This window comes from Polyergus mexicanus, unplaced genomic scaffold (genome assembly GCF_030449975.1).
Source record: "Polyergus mexicanus isolate NDT 795.1 unplaced genomic scaffold, iyPolMexi1.0 SCAF_25, whole genome shotgun sequence".
Taxonomy (NCBI): Eukaryota; Metazoa; Arthropoda; class Insecta; order Hymenoptera; family Formicidae; genus Polyergus; species Polyergus mexicanus.
In genome coordinates, this window is record NW_027223345.1 from 2,179,479 (window position 1) to 2,195,611 (window position 16,133).

A 16,133-nucleotide genomic window follows, 5' to 3' on the forward strand; every position below is an offset into this window, starting at 1 on the left:
CTTTGTATATATTTAGTTTTGTTATTATTTAGTTTAATTGTAAACGTAAAATTTATATTAGTAATTAATAATATAGGTATTGAGATAATTTATATTTTATATTATACATTTCAAAGTTATATTAATAAAATTTGTATAAATAAAAACATATTGTAGTAGGATAGTATGGCCGGTTTTGGCTCAGTTTTGTGTGAGTGTGAGAGAAAGGGTATCGTTGGGGAGGAAGAGAGAGAGATAGTTTCGGAGCAGTTTGTAGGCGCCCGAGGGATGGAGAGCGGGCTGGGCGGGTGCATGGGGGGGTAAGTAGGGTGAGAGGTGAAGCGCGGCCGGGGGAAGCGGTGGGTACGAGTCGCCGAGAGCGCTCGAGAGATGGCGCTCGGGGGTGGCGGTTCCTCCCGATTCGCGACCTTGACGCGACTCGCGCTTCTAGCGCGCGATCCGCCGTCGCGATTTTTTAGGGGGCGCGCCGCTTCTAGCGCGCGATCCGCCGTCGCGATTCTTTAGGGGGGCGCGCCGCTTCTAGCGCGCGATCCGCGAGCGGGCGTCGAGGGGGCGGGGGATCGTCGGTGGGCGGTCGAGCGGACGGAGGGGCGTCCCTCATCGCTCTCCTCTTCTCGAGGCGCGCGTTAGCGCGAGCGTGCTTGTCGCTTTAGCGAGATGGCGAATCTTCGAAAGGTCGTGAAATAAAGAGATATCGTCGTTCTAGCGAAAGAGGAGAGGTGTTTTTATTGTTTTTTTACAAATTTTTTAATATATTAATAATACGATGATACGAGTACGCGAGTGAGCGTATCACGATTCTCCGAAGAGCAGAGCCTGCAGTTCGCAATCGATTATATCGTTGCGGTCGAAGTTATCGCTCTCGCGTATCATCGCGGGAATAAGCGCCTTATCGCGAGCGCCTGCCGCGATGTCGAGGAAACGATTTAGCTTGTTGTCCACGCGCGCGGTTAAACCGCTTAAAGATGCAACGATGCGGTTGACGCAAAGTTCCAGATTTAATATATTTACGACGGTGTTCTTCGATATGGCTAGGCGAATTTTAGGCGTTTCGAGACGAAGTATTCGGAGATTGTTGAGTTTGCCGAATCGTAGCGTCAACTGTCCGATGTGTATTGGCGTCGGGCGCGCTTCGTCGCGCTCGTCGGAGCGAAAGTGCGACAGGAGCGCGGGTCGTAGATCGAGCAGTTCCTTCCACGTATCCGGCGTTAGCGAGATCTCTTTGCCGTGACAATCTCCGAGGACGATTTCTACGAAAGAGGGTCGGCTGACGTTAACGCTAATTTCCAGATGTTTATATGCGGTTTTGGTCAATGGATAGCGTCTTCCTAAGATTCTGAGCGGTCGCGCGATCGAGACGTCCGCGTCGTGTCTTGGCGTTCGATCGCGATCTCGTCTAAAAAATAGATATGAGCGATGAGAGAAACGGTGTTAGCGAATTATTAGTTCGAATAAATGTTCGATAGTCTTACCCATTGTCCATTTTAGCTTTTTTAGCGTATTCCGCGCTATCTTCGCGGTATCGTTCGGTTAGTCTCGATCGATCGTCGAATGAGTGTTGCTGCTGCGGTTGTCCCCCCATTGTCGCGTACATCGTCGCTCTCGTTCTTTCTCGTTTGTTCTTTTTCGCGCGTTAGCTTCGGTGTTCTCCGTCAATAATGAAGCGCTTAATGGATGGACGGTCTTTATATACTCGCGTAGAGATCGCTTCTTCCCCTTTCGCGCGTTTTCTCTTATATATTCTATTTTTAAAAAATAACGGTAGGGTCGCTCTAGTCGTTCTCATCGTCGATTCTCTCTTTCTCGATCGTGTCGCTGAGACGATAGACGCGACTAAGGAGATCGCGCAATTGCCTTAGCAGTCCATCCGTAGGACACTCGATGCCGAGGGCGTGTAGATCGAAAGGACCCGCCGAGGTTACGGTATTTGTAAATTCGTTGAAGGCGTAGAACTGACGTTTGGCGAAGAAATATAGATTACCATCGATGTATCGGAAGGCCGACGTTATCGCGGACAGAATTCCGGGAAATATATCTTTTAATGGAGCGTGTCTAATGACTATCATGTGACACTCGTCGATTTCCGCGACTTTATCATCGTCGTATGTAGCGTAGGTTCGTCCTGTGTGCGTATTTATCGCCGCGTTGATTTTAACGTTTCGGGGAAGTCCGATATCGTGGAGATATCTCGGCCAGCCCGATTTTAGTTTAAGACTGGGATATTCCGCGAGGTAGATCGAATCGATCGCGAATAGCGCGAGATCGCCCGAGGGTCTTCGATACGCGGCGGATAGACGCGTGAAATTCGCCGGTAGAAACGTCGCGTAATCCGTGAGCGTCATGGGTCTACCGTAACGTTTCTCGGTCATGTCGACCGACCATATGTTGCGGCGATTAGCTATATATAATCGATGATTCATTATTAGCGCGGCGTCCACGCGTCGCAATGCGCAGAGATCCGCGCGTGCTGGGTCGGTCGGCGCGACGCTCGTCGTCGCGGGCGCCGCGGTGGTCGCGGGAGTCGCCGTTGGATAGTTTCCGTCGTCGTGAGATCCGTACAGATTCTGTATAGCGAGAATGTCTTCTATGCTCAGCTTAACTGGAAATTAATTCTCGATGTCGGGTATATACGGGAACATTATAGAGTCATTGCGCATACTATGCTGTAGGCCCAATGCGTGGCCGATCTCGTGCGTTAGCGTTTGTAGCAGGTGATGCGTGTCGGGAGGATTTTTGTTTAGATACACGTGCAACCTCCGATGTGAAGTCGGTTGTTCCAGAGGGAAAAAATGCGTGAGCTAGGGCTCCTCCCGGACCGTCGAAGGCTGCCGGGGAAATACCGACGTTTCGACGATTCGCGTAAGTGTGCGCGCCCGTTCGATACGATATTAATATATCGGGGTGTAACGGGTCGCGTGCGAAAATTAGCGATGAGTTCGCCGCCCATAACGCGAACGCCGTTTCGGCCGTTCGCGAGATTTCCTCGCTAGCCATCTGAAAATTCCATGCGAGACGCGTCTTCGGCCATTTTCGCGCGATCGGGCTATACGCGCGATCGGGAATATCTGCGAGACCGCATCGCGGGTTACGCATAAGGTGAAGCGTAACGGCGTTTAACGCGCCGTTTCCCGATAATTGATAATATTCTTGAAACAGCGATAGTGCGCGACGCAGAGATGTCGCGTTATCGGACGACAGTGATTCTCCATCGTCTTTTAGAAAACCGTATACGCGCAGAAAACGAAGCGCCTCGATTCTTTCCGAGTCGAAGGGCGCGGCGATCGTCGTGGCGACGAGTATCGTCGCTAGAGTGAGAACCGTCCTCGTATTAGTCATCGCGCGAAGCGGGGAAGACGCGGTAAACTGTTGAGAGACGCCGAGCGCGATTGATTCGCGCGTTCCCGCGAGACGCCTATTTTTATCGGCGACGAATAATGTGGGTGGGTGGGGAGAGGGAGAGGGAAATGCGTTTCTTTCGACGTCGAGCGTTTAGAATACGCGTTATCTAGCGGACGCGCTCGAGTTCCTCTTTTGTTTTTTCTATTTTATTGTTCATTTGTCCTCTAAGGACATTCGATGAGCGATTAAAGATATCCCTTCCAACGATACGCGTTATCTAACGGATGTTTTCTGTTATTTTCATTTTATTATTCGTTTGTCCTCTAAGAAGGACATTCGATGAGCGATTAAAGATATCCCTTTCAACGATGCGCGTTATCTAACGGATGTTTTCTGTTATTTTTATTATTCGTTTGTCTCCTAAGAAGGATACTCGATGAGCGATTAGAGATATCTCCTTCCGGTAATGATAAATTAGAGATATCTCCTTCCGGTAACGATAAATTAGAGATACCTTTAGATACCCCTAGATACTTTTTTCCGGCGATGATGATCTCATTGTTCGCAGAGTATTCGGAATGCGCATTATCTAACGGATGTTTTTTGTTATTTCTATTTTTATTATTCATTTGTCCTCTAAAAAGGACACTCGATGAGCGAGTAGAGATATCTCCCTTCCGGCAACGGAACGGTCGCGGAAGGAAGATGCGGCGCGATCGATAAATTGTACCGCAACATCCCGCGCGTCGATCTTTATAAAACGCGAGATCGTTTCGAGAAGCGTTAAAGTATTGTCGCTCGCGAGATAACCAAGCGCGAAACGACGGAACGTGAAGTGACGAGAATTAAAATCGGTCGTGCACTGTTCGATATGGATCGAATCGAACAGATAATTAACGCGGCCGATTATATTAATGTAAACGGGGACTTAATCGCGATAAAGTCCTATGTTCTGGGAGACCTCGCCACGGATTTGCGTGTGGAAGCGCAAGGTGTTATTGAAAATAGTCCGGATTCGTTTAGACTCGCCTTTCAGTTAAACGAAGACGTAGATATCGCACGTTTAATGTAAGTATCTAATCGAAATTATAATAAATTATAATAAATTATAATAAATTTTATTAATTTTTACTTTTACTAATTTTTACTTTTGTATTTTAGACAAGAAATAGAGAGCTGTGTAAAAACAGCGCGAGAATCGCTCTATGATTTAATAAATAGAACGAGAACTATGCTCGCACAAGCGCAAAGCGTTCATAGCGCATTGCGCGACGCTCGTCGACGCGGCGAGCGCGATTTCGCCGTTCCCGAAGTTAGGCGAGTCGTCGCATCACAGATCGATGAGGAGCCCGAATCGCGACCGATCGGCGAACTCGAATTACGATCAATGGAGAACGAGGCCGAACCGGCGACGGTCAACGAGGGTAAATCGCGGGCGAATGTACGATTGGCGAACTATGAGCCCGAATCGCAACCGTTCGACACGGAGTAATTTTACGCATTAATAAAGCGCATTTGTAAGATATAATTTTTATGAATAAATGTTATACGTTAAGCGAAACGTTGATTCTTTACGCTTTTCTTTTCTTCTTCCGTATCCTCTCGTTCTCGCGCTTCTCGTAATAACCATCTGTGTCCGCATTAAATATATTTAAATAGTATATTTAAATAGATTTAAATAGATTTAAATAGATTTAAAATCTCTATAATTAAGTTTATTATGCAACCGCGATAAAGTAATATCTATGGACAGTTATAAATTAAGATTTTGTTAGATTTAATTTTTGAGATTTGATATATAAAAAATGTAGTTTAAATGTGAAATGAAATACTTATGAATAGATTTAAAATCTCTATAATTAAGTTTGTTACGCGACCGCGATAAAGGATGTGACCGCGATAAAGAAAAAACGCGGTTCGTTTGTGTAACGTATATTTTGCAACAATATAACATATTCATGATTAAACTTATAGATTATATAATTGACTCAATACATTATAATTATATATAAAATTTAAAATATATAATTAATTTGATACATTATATATAACTTAAATTTATATAATATAAAATCAATCGCGCATATTGCGCAAACGATCGCGCCGCTCAAACCACCAATCGTGCAGTTTACACGCGTTTTCTAACGCGCAATTTTTCGCGTGATATCCGCAATGAAAGGCCCGCGAAGCGTTCAGAGTCTCCAGACGTTCGATGTCTTCGTAATCGGCGTCGATAGTCTCGACAGAAACGGCTATGTCGCGATCGTCGGCGACGTTTCCTAAGATCTCGATCAACCACTTCTTCTTCTCGTGACCTTTGACATAGATCTGCACCGTCGAATCAGGGCTAGATCCTCGACATATGGCATCTCGAACGAGTTTTTTCATCGACCCATAATTTGTGTGTCCATCGTTCCACTTTAGCTGATGATGATTCGATATCAACCAACACGCTCGCGATTTTTCCGCTCTCGTGAGCAAATCCCACGACATCGGCGAGCGAAAGATGTGATGCGTCAATTCTACACCATTTCTTAACACGGCTACTTCTTTCGCGACGAATTTTTCGTTAACTACGAAACCTTGAAGATCGACAAAGATCGGTGCGTCCATCGTCGTTGTTAGCGATACTCGAAGTGTTTCTTTCTAGATTTTTCTAAGCGTTTTATTCTGTCTCCATATTTTTTCGAGTATCGTTGCGCTTACACGATTCTGCGCACGACGTTAGTGAGCGGATTGTATTCTACCACTCGATCGTGAATAATAAGACAGTAAGCTATGGTGTTAGAGGGGATGTTTTCCTTGCAGTCGAACTCTATGCGAACGTCCACAGTGGCGCTTTTAATCGACTCGTTCTGTCGAGAACAGTCGATGACTACGAGTGGGCCGTGAATTAAAAATTTATCTAGATTTAAGAGCGTTTCGTCGTTTTCGCATCCGTAGTACGTTTTTCGAAATTTCGAATACATATCGTATAACACGGCGATTTTATGTTTATCGAAATCTAAATTCATGTCATCGTAAGGATAAAAATCGGAATTAAGATACAGTTTGACATTAGTTAGTTTACAATCGTCGAATAAAGAAGGCTCCTCGGACAGAACGTTCTTCTTTCCAGATTGTAGCGCGAAGATAACGTATCGCGGTTTCTCGAGTTGTGTCGCCGCTTTGACGGCCCACGAGTGTTTGGTCGTGCTCTGTAGAAGCGGAAACTTGTAGAGATCCCATGAGCGAAAAGCGACGCTCAAGTATCGTCCACTATCTAACGTGCGCAATAATCTTAATTTATTAACATCATTCAATACTATATGAGGCATTCGCCATTGTATTTTTAACAAAACGATTTTAGGTTCTTGCGTTTCGCGCGATATAACGCAATTGTTATCGTTGCGCGCTCGTATTAAAATAAGCTCGTGTCGCGCGTTGATCACAACGCGCTTGTAATCTTCGCAAAAACCTAATAGCACGTTAAGAGGTACGCAAAAATTAAAATCACCGATTGACGAATGAGTTGTCGCTAATAAGTCCCATCCAGCGTTTTTTAATATTTTGCTTCTCTCGACCGTCAGCGACGCGTAATTCTTAATCGTACTCGTTATTCCAACGTTTCTGTTTCGATCGATCTCTACGCCATCGAGCTCGTAGCGAATTTCCTCGAACATAAACGCTGCGCAATTGTTTACTAATCTCGTTACCGATGCGATTTCCTCTTGCGCGCTCGATGCTTTCTTCGACTCGAGTCTGCCCTCAACGTAGAGAAAACTGTCGCAAGGTAACGTATACAAATCTTGCTGTTGTATAGGAATTCGTATCTCATCGCTATTTCCGAACGTAGTATTGGCGTAAGGGTTGTACGTGTGAGTTTCGATCTTGACGATGCGATCGTCGAAGATCGGCTCCCCACTGATACTTAGAATGTCGCACATTCCGCTTTTTACGAAGAAGCGGTTCTCGGCACGACAAAACCCAAAGAGCGCAGAAAAGTCTCGTTGGCGGCGGTTAGTCTTCCTCCCTTTTTTCTTCTCTTTTCCACGTTTAGAGGTGACGCGACAGCGATAATAGGTGCGTTTCTCGCGTTCGATCCGTTCACTACGAGCATCGCGCGCTTCTCTACCGTTTTCGTCGCACGTGTAGACGAATCGTAATTTCTTCGCCGCGAAAATCGATCAATTTTCCGTTTTGGTCCACAACACGCACGTTTATATCGGTAATGGTCCGTGCGATGATCGGAAGTTGGAATTTAAATGATCTGCGTTGGAATCTCCGACACTTTATATCCGGGTGGAACGTTAGGCGCGAATTCGTGTATAGTATGCGCGGATTTGTCGTTATGATACGCTCCTGTTGTAACGTTGCACTCTATTCGAATAAGGTTAATGGTCATAATATTTATTGGTTTATCGGATGCATACCATTTATTCGGTTGTAATACACGAGACGAGAAACCCAGGAGCGAACCGATATTATCGGGTTTTGTGAAATTTACTCGATATGCGCATTTAATTTCGCTTCTCATAGTGTTATCGTTACCGCGAAGCGTTATAGAATTTTCACTTTTATCGCCATTCTCATTGTCTTCGAAATAATCGTCATCAACATCGTATATGTAATCGTCATCGTTCGTTTCCGGTTTTTCATTTTCGCGTTCTCGTTCCTCCTCTCTCGCTCGTCGTTTATGACGAATCGCCGCTCTTAGATACGCGTTTATAGCGCTTAATTCGTAAGATCCTACTGGAATCGCGATAATCTCGTCATTATTATCGAAGTAAAATTTATTATTCGTGGAATTTATATTCGGTATCGTATTATAAGTTTCAAAATTGGTTAAACCTAATTCGTAATCGTCGTCGTTTAAATCGAGAGGCGGAAAATAACTCGCCGCGAGAATACTGCTTCGTCCGGAAAGAGTGAGAGTCAGCGACATGATCGGCGAGAGCGATCGAACTGCGTTCGATTGACGAATAACGGTTGATATTATAGTCGACGATTCCTCCAATCGACTTCTCGGGGAAATCGAAGACTCAATTGTCCGCAAATATTCTGATCGCGCGTCTGCTCGGAGCGACGATTGTATCGAATGTTCGCGTCGCGCCCGAGATAACGCGCGAGTTCGCGCGGAGGACGAAGATCGTCGAAACCGTCGTAGTAAATCGCGTCGTCCCCTTTTTTCGCGTACGCCACCCAATGAGTACCCGGTCCGGATGCGTCGTCTAAATTCACAATGCCGCTCTCATCGCGGCGCGCTTGCGACGGAAGCGCGTTGCGCATAAACACACCTCTAAAGTGAGGTACGCGCGAGAGTATCGCCGCGCGATTTAATTGTTCGTTCGTCGTTGCTCCGACGGTTGGGAGGATCTCTAGCGTCTGTTTACGCGAAGTTTTTTTTTAGCTCTTCTTCTCGTTGAGGATACGCCACTCCCACGTTTGTACGGCGCGAGAAATAAACCGCGACCTTCCATCGCGCGATCGTGGCGCTGCAACTCTTCCAGTTGTCGTCGCGCTGCTTTGCGATCGTTCACCGCTTTCGCGATTCCCGCCGCTCCTCCGGCCAAAGAACCGAGAACTCCCAATAACGGTAGCAGGGGTAAAAAGCCGCCGCGTTTCGCTATAGCCGCGGAAGCGTTCTTTTTCTCGTAGCGATTATTCTCCTTTTGTTCTTTTTTCTCTTGATTTTCGTTGTACCCATTCCAAGTTTTGTCTTCGATTTCATAGCCATCCATACAGCCGCCGCGGCGGCTCTCTCGCCGAGAGTCGAGTCTTTAGCCGCGACGCGTTCGCGCGCTCTTTTGGAGAGCGCGTGGTCAGCGACGTGTCGATCAGCGAGCTCGCCGCTCCGCGAGTACGCGATATCGTGCTCGCGGCAGGCCGCGTCCAGAGGATTGACACCTCGATCGCCTCGCGCGAGTCGTTTCGCAAGACGAGTACCCGGCCCGCAAAATTGATATCCAGGTATATGTAGTTCGAAAGGGAGCGCGTTTATTGCTCTATTCAACAAGCCAGCGCCATGACTCACACCGTACTGCTGTTTCGCGAATTGCATTCGCCGCAATCTTTAATAAGCGGCGCCGGACCGTCGATGTGTGTTCGTTGCCAAGGGCGATTATAATGCTCTAGACATCGACGGTAGTGCCGCACCTCCGGATCCACTTTTATATATTCAGGCAGTTTCTCCCACAATCGTTCTACGTAGCGACCGAAATGCTTTAGTAAAATTATTTTCGGAATATACCGCAATTGATCGGTGGTGAAATCGAGAATATCGTCGCCATCTATTAGTAAGATAAACATCTCGATTCACCGCGCGCAATTCGTTACTGCGCGATTGATGGCGATCTATTCGTATATAAATAAAAAGGTCTCGCCCTGCCTCACGCGAGTGTACCGCGCACGCGCGTAGCAAGAGGAATGCGTTTCGTGCGGCAACCGATCGCGATAAAGGTGACGAACCTCGACAATAAAACGCGACCGTCGAAAGAAACGCGTAGACACGGTCGTCTATTACCTGCTATTCGCTGCGTCATTTGCGGGCCTTCTAGTTGCGGCAAAACAAACGCATTAATAAGTTTGTTGGAGAGTCCGCATGGCGTACGCTTTGAGAACGTTTATGTTTACTCAAAGTCATTGCAGCAGCCTAAATATCAATATTTAGAAAATTTATTAACACCGATGGAAGATATAGGTTATTTCACATTTTCTAATAACTTTGACGTTATTTCACCTAGCGAAGCTCTCCCGAATTCGATATTCGTGTTCGACGATGTAGCGTGCGACAAACAAAATACTATCAGAGAATATTTCGCTATGGGTCGACACTCGAACGTCGATTGCTTCTATCTGTGCCAAACGTATGCTAAAATACCGAAGCATTTGATTCGAGATAACGCTAATCTGTTAATTCTTTTTAAACAGGATGGTACTAATTTACGTCACGCATACAACGATCACGTGAACACGGATATGTCGTACGAGAATTTTCACGCGCTATGTCGCGCGTGTTGGCGATATAAATATGGTTTCTTAGTGATCGACAAAGATAGCGCGCTCCGCGCTGGTAGATACAGACGAGGATTTAACGACTTCATTGTACCGTAGAGCGATCAGTTGTCGCGAATACGTCGAACGCGTCGATCGCTCTCTCGCGAGTTAGAAGAAGTTGCAATGGCCTCGACGAATATCGGTGAACGCGAAAAGACAGCAAAAGAGATAGCTAAAACGCGCGCATCGATTCGTAAAAAACAGAGCATTGAAGACCGGAAAAATGGAAAGCGAGATCGCGATAGAGAGTCGTTTCAAACCGATCGTCGAACCGCTGCGGCGCATCGCTGATCGCGCCGAGCGAGACGAGATAGAGCGAAACGAAATTAAGCGCGAAATGATAAAACAAGACGCGATCGACGTTTCACCCTCGACGAGCGTCGAGGAAAAATGGAAAGACGAAGCACTAACTCCCGTTTGGAAAAAACCTAAAGCGAAACGAATACGCGCTCGACGACGATTGAACGCCGTTTCTACTCCATTAAACGAGTCCTCCGTCGAAAGAGATCCATTCGCGCGAAACGAAACCGAAGAATATGAAACGTTCGAATCCGAGAGTCTCGAATCGCCCTCGATGCCCGAAATACCCGTTAGACAAATTTCGCGAATTTCTCAAGATCGCGAAATATCGCACGGTCGACTAGGACCGTTAGGGCGAAAATATATGGGAACTCTTCTCGGCGGAGAAGCGCCGAACGAGATTGATCACGTTTACGGAGTTTACATCGGCGAGAAAAGTGCGATGCTCGGCGATAAGCGATTTGACGTAGACGCGAATGATTCCATATTTATAGATGAGATTAAATATATCGGTACTCCCGGTTTATACGAATTAATTTTTATGAAAATTCCTAATAGTCTCATATATACAGAAAAAGATAAATTAACATACAGAAGTATATTGTTAACAACGAACGCTCATAGACGTGATCATGACGCTAAAAAATCTGTTTTAGGAAATAAAGGATACAAATACAAATTCATTATCGCTCCGCTTATTCATAGCAGCGGCGCGAAAAAAACAGGCGCGGGTCGCGTAACGTCGACTATGCGTGTCACGAACAATAAAATCGATTACGTCCATTGGGACGATCCGAACGAGTTAGTGGATCGTCTGCGATTGTTAGACGCTTCGCGTCGAGCTGGCAACAACGCTCACGAAAACGAGATTCTATCGATAATCGAGGAGCTTCGCGAAACAGGAGCGATCGTATAAATCGAACTGTCGCGTGGATGACCGTCGCAGTCGTACGCGGAATTCGCGATGTCCGTGAGCAAATTTGGCTCGCCTTTAAAAAATCGAGGCTACGACGCGAGAACCGGAAGACTACGTCCGGCTATCGAGTCTCTGCGAAATTACGTGCGCGATAACGCGCTGTGTCTAAGCTCTTCCATCGAATACGACGCGAGAGAGCGTAAGATAAAACGCTTGGCTCAACCTGAGGAGGACGCCGATGCGACAAGCAAAAGCTACGTCGAGGGAATCACATCGCAATTGAGAAAAGACGCGAACGAGGCGGGGCAAGGCGTCATTCTACTGTTCACGAGACTCGCTCAGCTCGATAGCGCTTTAGGTAAACGAATAGACGTCGCGGAGAGTTTCGTTTCCGAGATAAAAACGCGCGATGATGTTCTAAGTAAACGAATAGACGCTGTGGAAAATTCCATTTCGAGAATAGAAACGAGCGCTAACGCTCTAGATAAACGGATCGATGTTTTAGATAAACGAATCAAAAGTTTAAGCGATCAAATCGAAGTCGCGAAAAAAACTATATCGCTCAACGCGGCGGAGTCCTCGACGAGAAACGCGAACGATCATAAAGTAATGTTCAATCAAGGTAAAGCAATACGGGAACTAAGTCAAAAATCGCGTATCGCAGCGAATTCCGCGGTGAAATCCGAGACGAAGATACGAGAATTGGTAAATTCAACGTCACGATTGAAGAGAGACGCGGACGAGCTATCGAGAAGAGTGAGAGAACTGGCAAAGATTAGCGGGAGCGGCGAACCGCTCGAAAGAGAGATTAGCGGGAGCGACGATCCGCTCGAAAGAGAGATTAGCGGGAGCGGCGAACCACTCGAAAGAGAGATTCAATTCAACGTTATTCTCGAGAAAAAGAAAAAAGAATTATGAGTGTTAAAAAACGAAGACTAGTCGAGGAATTGCACGCGCCCGCGAGAAGAAACTTCTCGCGTCGTCGCGTTGCGGTGCGCGGGTACGACGACCTATGGCAAGCGGATGTGGTCGAGATGCGTCCTTACGCGAGACTCAACAAAGGCCACAACTACATACTCACCGTTATCGACGTATTAAGCAAATACGCATGGGCTGTACCGCTTAAGAGCAAAAGCGCGAACGAGGTTACTCGAGCGTTATCTAAAATAATACGAGACTCTAAGAGGTGTCCGAAAAATCTACAGACCGATAAAGGAAAAGAATTTTACAATGCCGATATGCGAAATTTCGCGAAGAAGCACGGAGTAAATCATTATTCGACATATTCGGTGATGAAAGCGTCGATAGTCGAACGATTCAATCGTACGCTCAAAAATTCTATATGGAAGTACTTCACGCTAAACGGAACGTACAAGTGGATCGACGAGTTACCACGACTCGTCGAGGAATATAACACGCGAAAACATCGCACTATAAATATGAGACCTGTCGACGTAACTCCAAAAATTGCTGATAAACTTTTAAATACTGTATACAGCAATATAAAAATCGCGGCTCCGGCGAAATTCAAAGTAGCCGATTCGGTACGCATCAGTAAATTTAAGACGATTTTCGAGAAAGGCTTCACACCCAACTGGACTACAGAGATTTTTCGAATAACTAAGATACAACGGACTAATCCCGTAATGTATCTGTTAAAGGATTCGCGCGGCGAGCCGATCGCTGGAGGATTCTACGAGCACGAATTGCTGCGCGTTGGCGATCCCGACGTGTATCTCGTAGAAAAGGTGCTGCGTCGAAAGGGTGACAAGATTTACGTGAAATGGTTAGGAATGGACGAATCGCACAATTCTTGGATAAATAAAACAGCTGTATTATGATAAAAATGTATTTTTATTAAATAAAACTACATATTATACATATTATACATATTATACATATTATACATAAAATACAATTAATGACATTTTAATTATTTTTTATTAGTTTAATTTCTGATTCAATATTAAATCTCATGTTACCAAAAACAAAAAAATCTTAGAAAAAATTGTAGACATGTTAAAACTAAAATAATCGTATAATTATAAAACAGTGCTGGGATTTACTTGCACATTTCGGCCCGATTCTGTAGCTTACGCCTACTGCCCCCCACTCCTCGCTCGCGCGTTAGCAACGAGTCGCCAGATACGCGTAACTAAGGAGCGCGACGCTACGTCTCAGGAGTGTCCGCATGTAAAAATGTCTAAATGCCTTAGCCCTAAATATAACGATAAGACTTATTAAATAATTAAATCAATATATTATATATTCCGTTTATATAATTTACATACTTTTGTGATACTTTATTCAAAGCTTTCTCTTAACCCGATTTAGAATTATATCAATTTATAACGTTAAAATATATGTAATTTATTTTCGCGTACATTAAAATCATATTATCGATAATGTCACAAAATATACTCGTAATAAATAATTATAATATAGAACGATTGCAATATAATTATAATTACGAGACAATAGATTTCCACATCACCCATGAGGTACTATTGTTAATGCGTTTTTTTTTAAGTGGTTTCTCCAGTAGGCCTATTCCACTAAAGAAGAATAATCCGTTCGCGTACATATATATATGGAAAAATTATACTAAAGATAAAAAAAATAAAAGAAAAAAAGAAGAGAACAATCGCGTAAACATCAATTTGATTTTCTAAGCCGTTTATGTGAATTTACAAGGGATAAAATATCTACGGGAATATTAGATGAACTAAAGCGCATCAAAGAAAATAATGATGTATCGCTCAAACAACAACGTTTATCTGTTTTCGTATATTTTAATTTTGAAAAAGAACATTCACATAAATACGTAGAACGGAACATAGAAAAAATTCGAAGACCAAATTTTATAAGTTCGGGATACTTTGATGAATCTAAAATCTTAAAGAATTCAACACTTTTTTCTGGCCGCGGTTTAAGAGACAGATCATTTTGCAAATCGCAAAGTTCTGCCTGAAGTTCTATATTTTGTTCTTCAATTGGAACAAGAAGAGGATTCTCAAAAAGAATTAGATCTTTTCTAAGCAATTCGAAATCATTAAACTGCATATCAAACTGGGTTATTAAAGAATTAATTAAATGAAGTTGTTTCTGAAAATTACAATCTTTGCCGTATTCTTCGAAAAGAATTTGGCAAGATGGATAAAAATAAAAATTATTTTTTTCTAAATGATTTTTAAATAATAGTAATTTTCTACGGAATGAGTCGATATGACTAACTAAGTCTGATATCGTTTGGTTGGCCTTTTGCAGCTTCAAATTTAAATTATTTAAATGGGAAGTTAAATCTGTAATAACAGCTAACTCAGAAAGAAAATCTAGATCTTCGAAAAAGGATTTAAATTCGTCATAATTTATAGACATTTCTTGCAAGAAAAGGAAGATTTCTTTTCTTATTGCAAAGAATTTCTCTAGACATTTCCCTGCGCTAAGCCATCGAACTTCGGAATGTAAAGGTATATCTCTATAAATTGCATTATGCTCTTCGAGAAAGGATTGGAACTTTCTGTGATTCAGAAATTTGTGTCCGCCTTTTATTGCATTAATAATTTTAGTAACTATCTGCATTGCGGTACACAATTTAATCGCTTTCCCACATAATGCTTCCTGGTGAATTATACAATGAATAAGGGGGAATTTTAAATTTTGCTGCTTTATTTGGCCGAAGAATCCAATTTTCGAACCTGTCATTGCTTTCGCACCATCAGTTACGATAGCCGAACATTTAGAAAAATCGATATTAAATTTTTCTAAGGTTTGTTCAACGGCTCTAAAAATATCTATCCCGGTTGTTGTGCCATGTAATGGTACAAAATTTAAAAGCTCCTCGACATATGAAAAATCGTTTTGTACGATTCGAGCAAAAATACTCAACTGGCTCACATGTCGATTATCGGTGCTTTCATCGAGGCACAATGAAAAATACGAGCACGTTGCTAATAAGTCTTTTATTAATTTTTCTTCTATGGAATAAGCGATGTGAGTAACTCTTGCTGCTACTGTTTTTTTATTTAACGGTATACTAGTAGCTTCTGCAAGAGTTAAAGAATTTCCAAATGATTTTACAGCTTCTATGAGGCATTCCTTTACAAATGCACCTTCAGTAAACGGCTTAGAATGTTTAGCGATTAAATGTGAAATAGCATATGATGCAGTGACTGCTTTTTCGGAAGATACAGCATTATTATCGATTTCAAAATTTGTGTTATCACTATAACCTTCTTCATATACTAATTTTAAACTATTTATTAAATTAATCTTTTCATCACAGTTATATTTTGCATATTCATTGAAATGTTTATTTCTATAATGTCTGTCGATCAAAAATTTTTTAACACGAGAAGGTTTATAACCACATAAAAGACAAACTGTTCTATTACGAATATGTGCGAAAAAATTATTCTCCCATTTTTTATCATAATGCACAGAAAACACTAAGAAATCTTTCCGTATTTTAAAATGATACGTTTTACAAGAAAATGATAAATCGTTTATTTGCGCCACCCGTTATTCCGCGCGATCGTAGATT

General features: G+C 43.5%; 3 protein-coding genes across 3 annotated transcripts; 1 reads left to right on the forward strand and 2 right to left on the reverse strand.

Moving 5' to 3' along the window:
* Nucleotides 1-724: 724 nt before the first annotated feature.
* On the reverse strand, nt 725-2,878 carry LOC138943160 (uncharacterized). Its single transcript, XM_070313724.1, has 2 exons — nt 1,473-2,878; nt 725-1,396 (listed from the first exon to the last, which is right to left on the reverse strand). The coding sequence occupies exons 1-2, from the start codon at nt 1,592-1,594 to the stop codon at nt 793-795; spliced, it is 726 nt and encodes a 241-aa protein (XP_070169825.1). The 5' UTR covers nt 1,595-2,878; the 3' UTR covers nt 725-792.
* On the reverse strand, nt 1,773-3,968 carry LOC138943065 (stromelysin-2-like). The gene is made up of 2 exons (XM_070313582.1): nt 3,854-3,968; nt 1,773-2,599 (listed from the first exon to the last, which is right to left on the reverse strand). Exons 1-2 carry the CDS (start codon nt 3,966-3,968, stop codon nt 1,773-1,775), a joined length of 942 nt encoding a protein of 313 aa, XP_070169683.1.
* A 7,670-nt stretch (nt 3,969-11,638) lies between these two features.
* On the forward strand, nt 11,639-13,682 carry LOC138943066 (uncharacterized). Its single transcript, XM_070313584.1, has 3 exons — nt 11,639-12,295; nt 12,796-13,338; nt 13,644-13,682. Exons 1-3 carry the CDS (start codon nt 11,639-11,641, stop codon nt 13,680-13,682), a joined length of 1,239 nt encoding a protein of 412 aa, XP_070169685.1.
* Nucleotides 13,683-16,133: the final 2,451 nt, after the last annotated feature.

Bases quoted from the DNA above. Each gene is read 5' to 3' on its own strand.
- LOC138943160 (XM_070313724.1), bottom strand. From the start codon at position 1,594: ATGTACGCGACAATGGGGGGACAACCGCAGCAGCAACACTCATTCGAC. The intron at 1,397-1,472 runs GTAAGACTATCG...TCTATTTTTTAG, and splicing joins AAAGCTAAAATGGACAATGG to ACGAGATCGCGATCGAACGC.
- LOC138943065 (XM_070313582.1), bottom strand. From the start codon at position 3,968: ATGAATAATAAAAATAGAAATAACAAAAAACATCCGTTAGATAATGCG. The intron at 2,600-3,853 runs GTATCTCTAATT...ATTAATTTCCAG, and splicing joins GTATCTAGGGGTATCTAAAG to TTAAGCTGAGCATAGAAGAC.
- LOC138943066 (XM_070313584.1), top strand. From the start codon at position 11,639: ATGTCCGTGAGCAAATTTGGCTCGCCTTTAAAAAATCGAGGCTACGAC. The intron at 12,296-12,795 runs GTAAATTCAACG...AAAAATCTACAG, and splicing joins AGACGAAGATACGAGAATTG to ACCGATAAAGGAAAAGAATT. The intron at 13,339-13,643 runs GTGCTGCGTCGA...ATTATAAAACAG, and splicing joins ACGTGTATCTCGTAGAAAAG to TGCTGGGATTTACTTGCACA.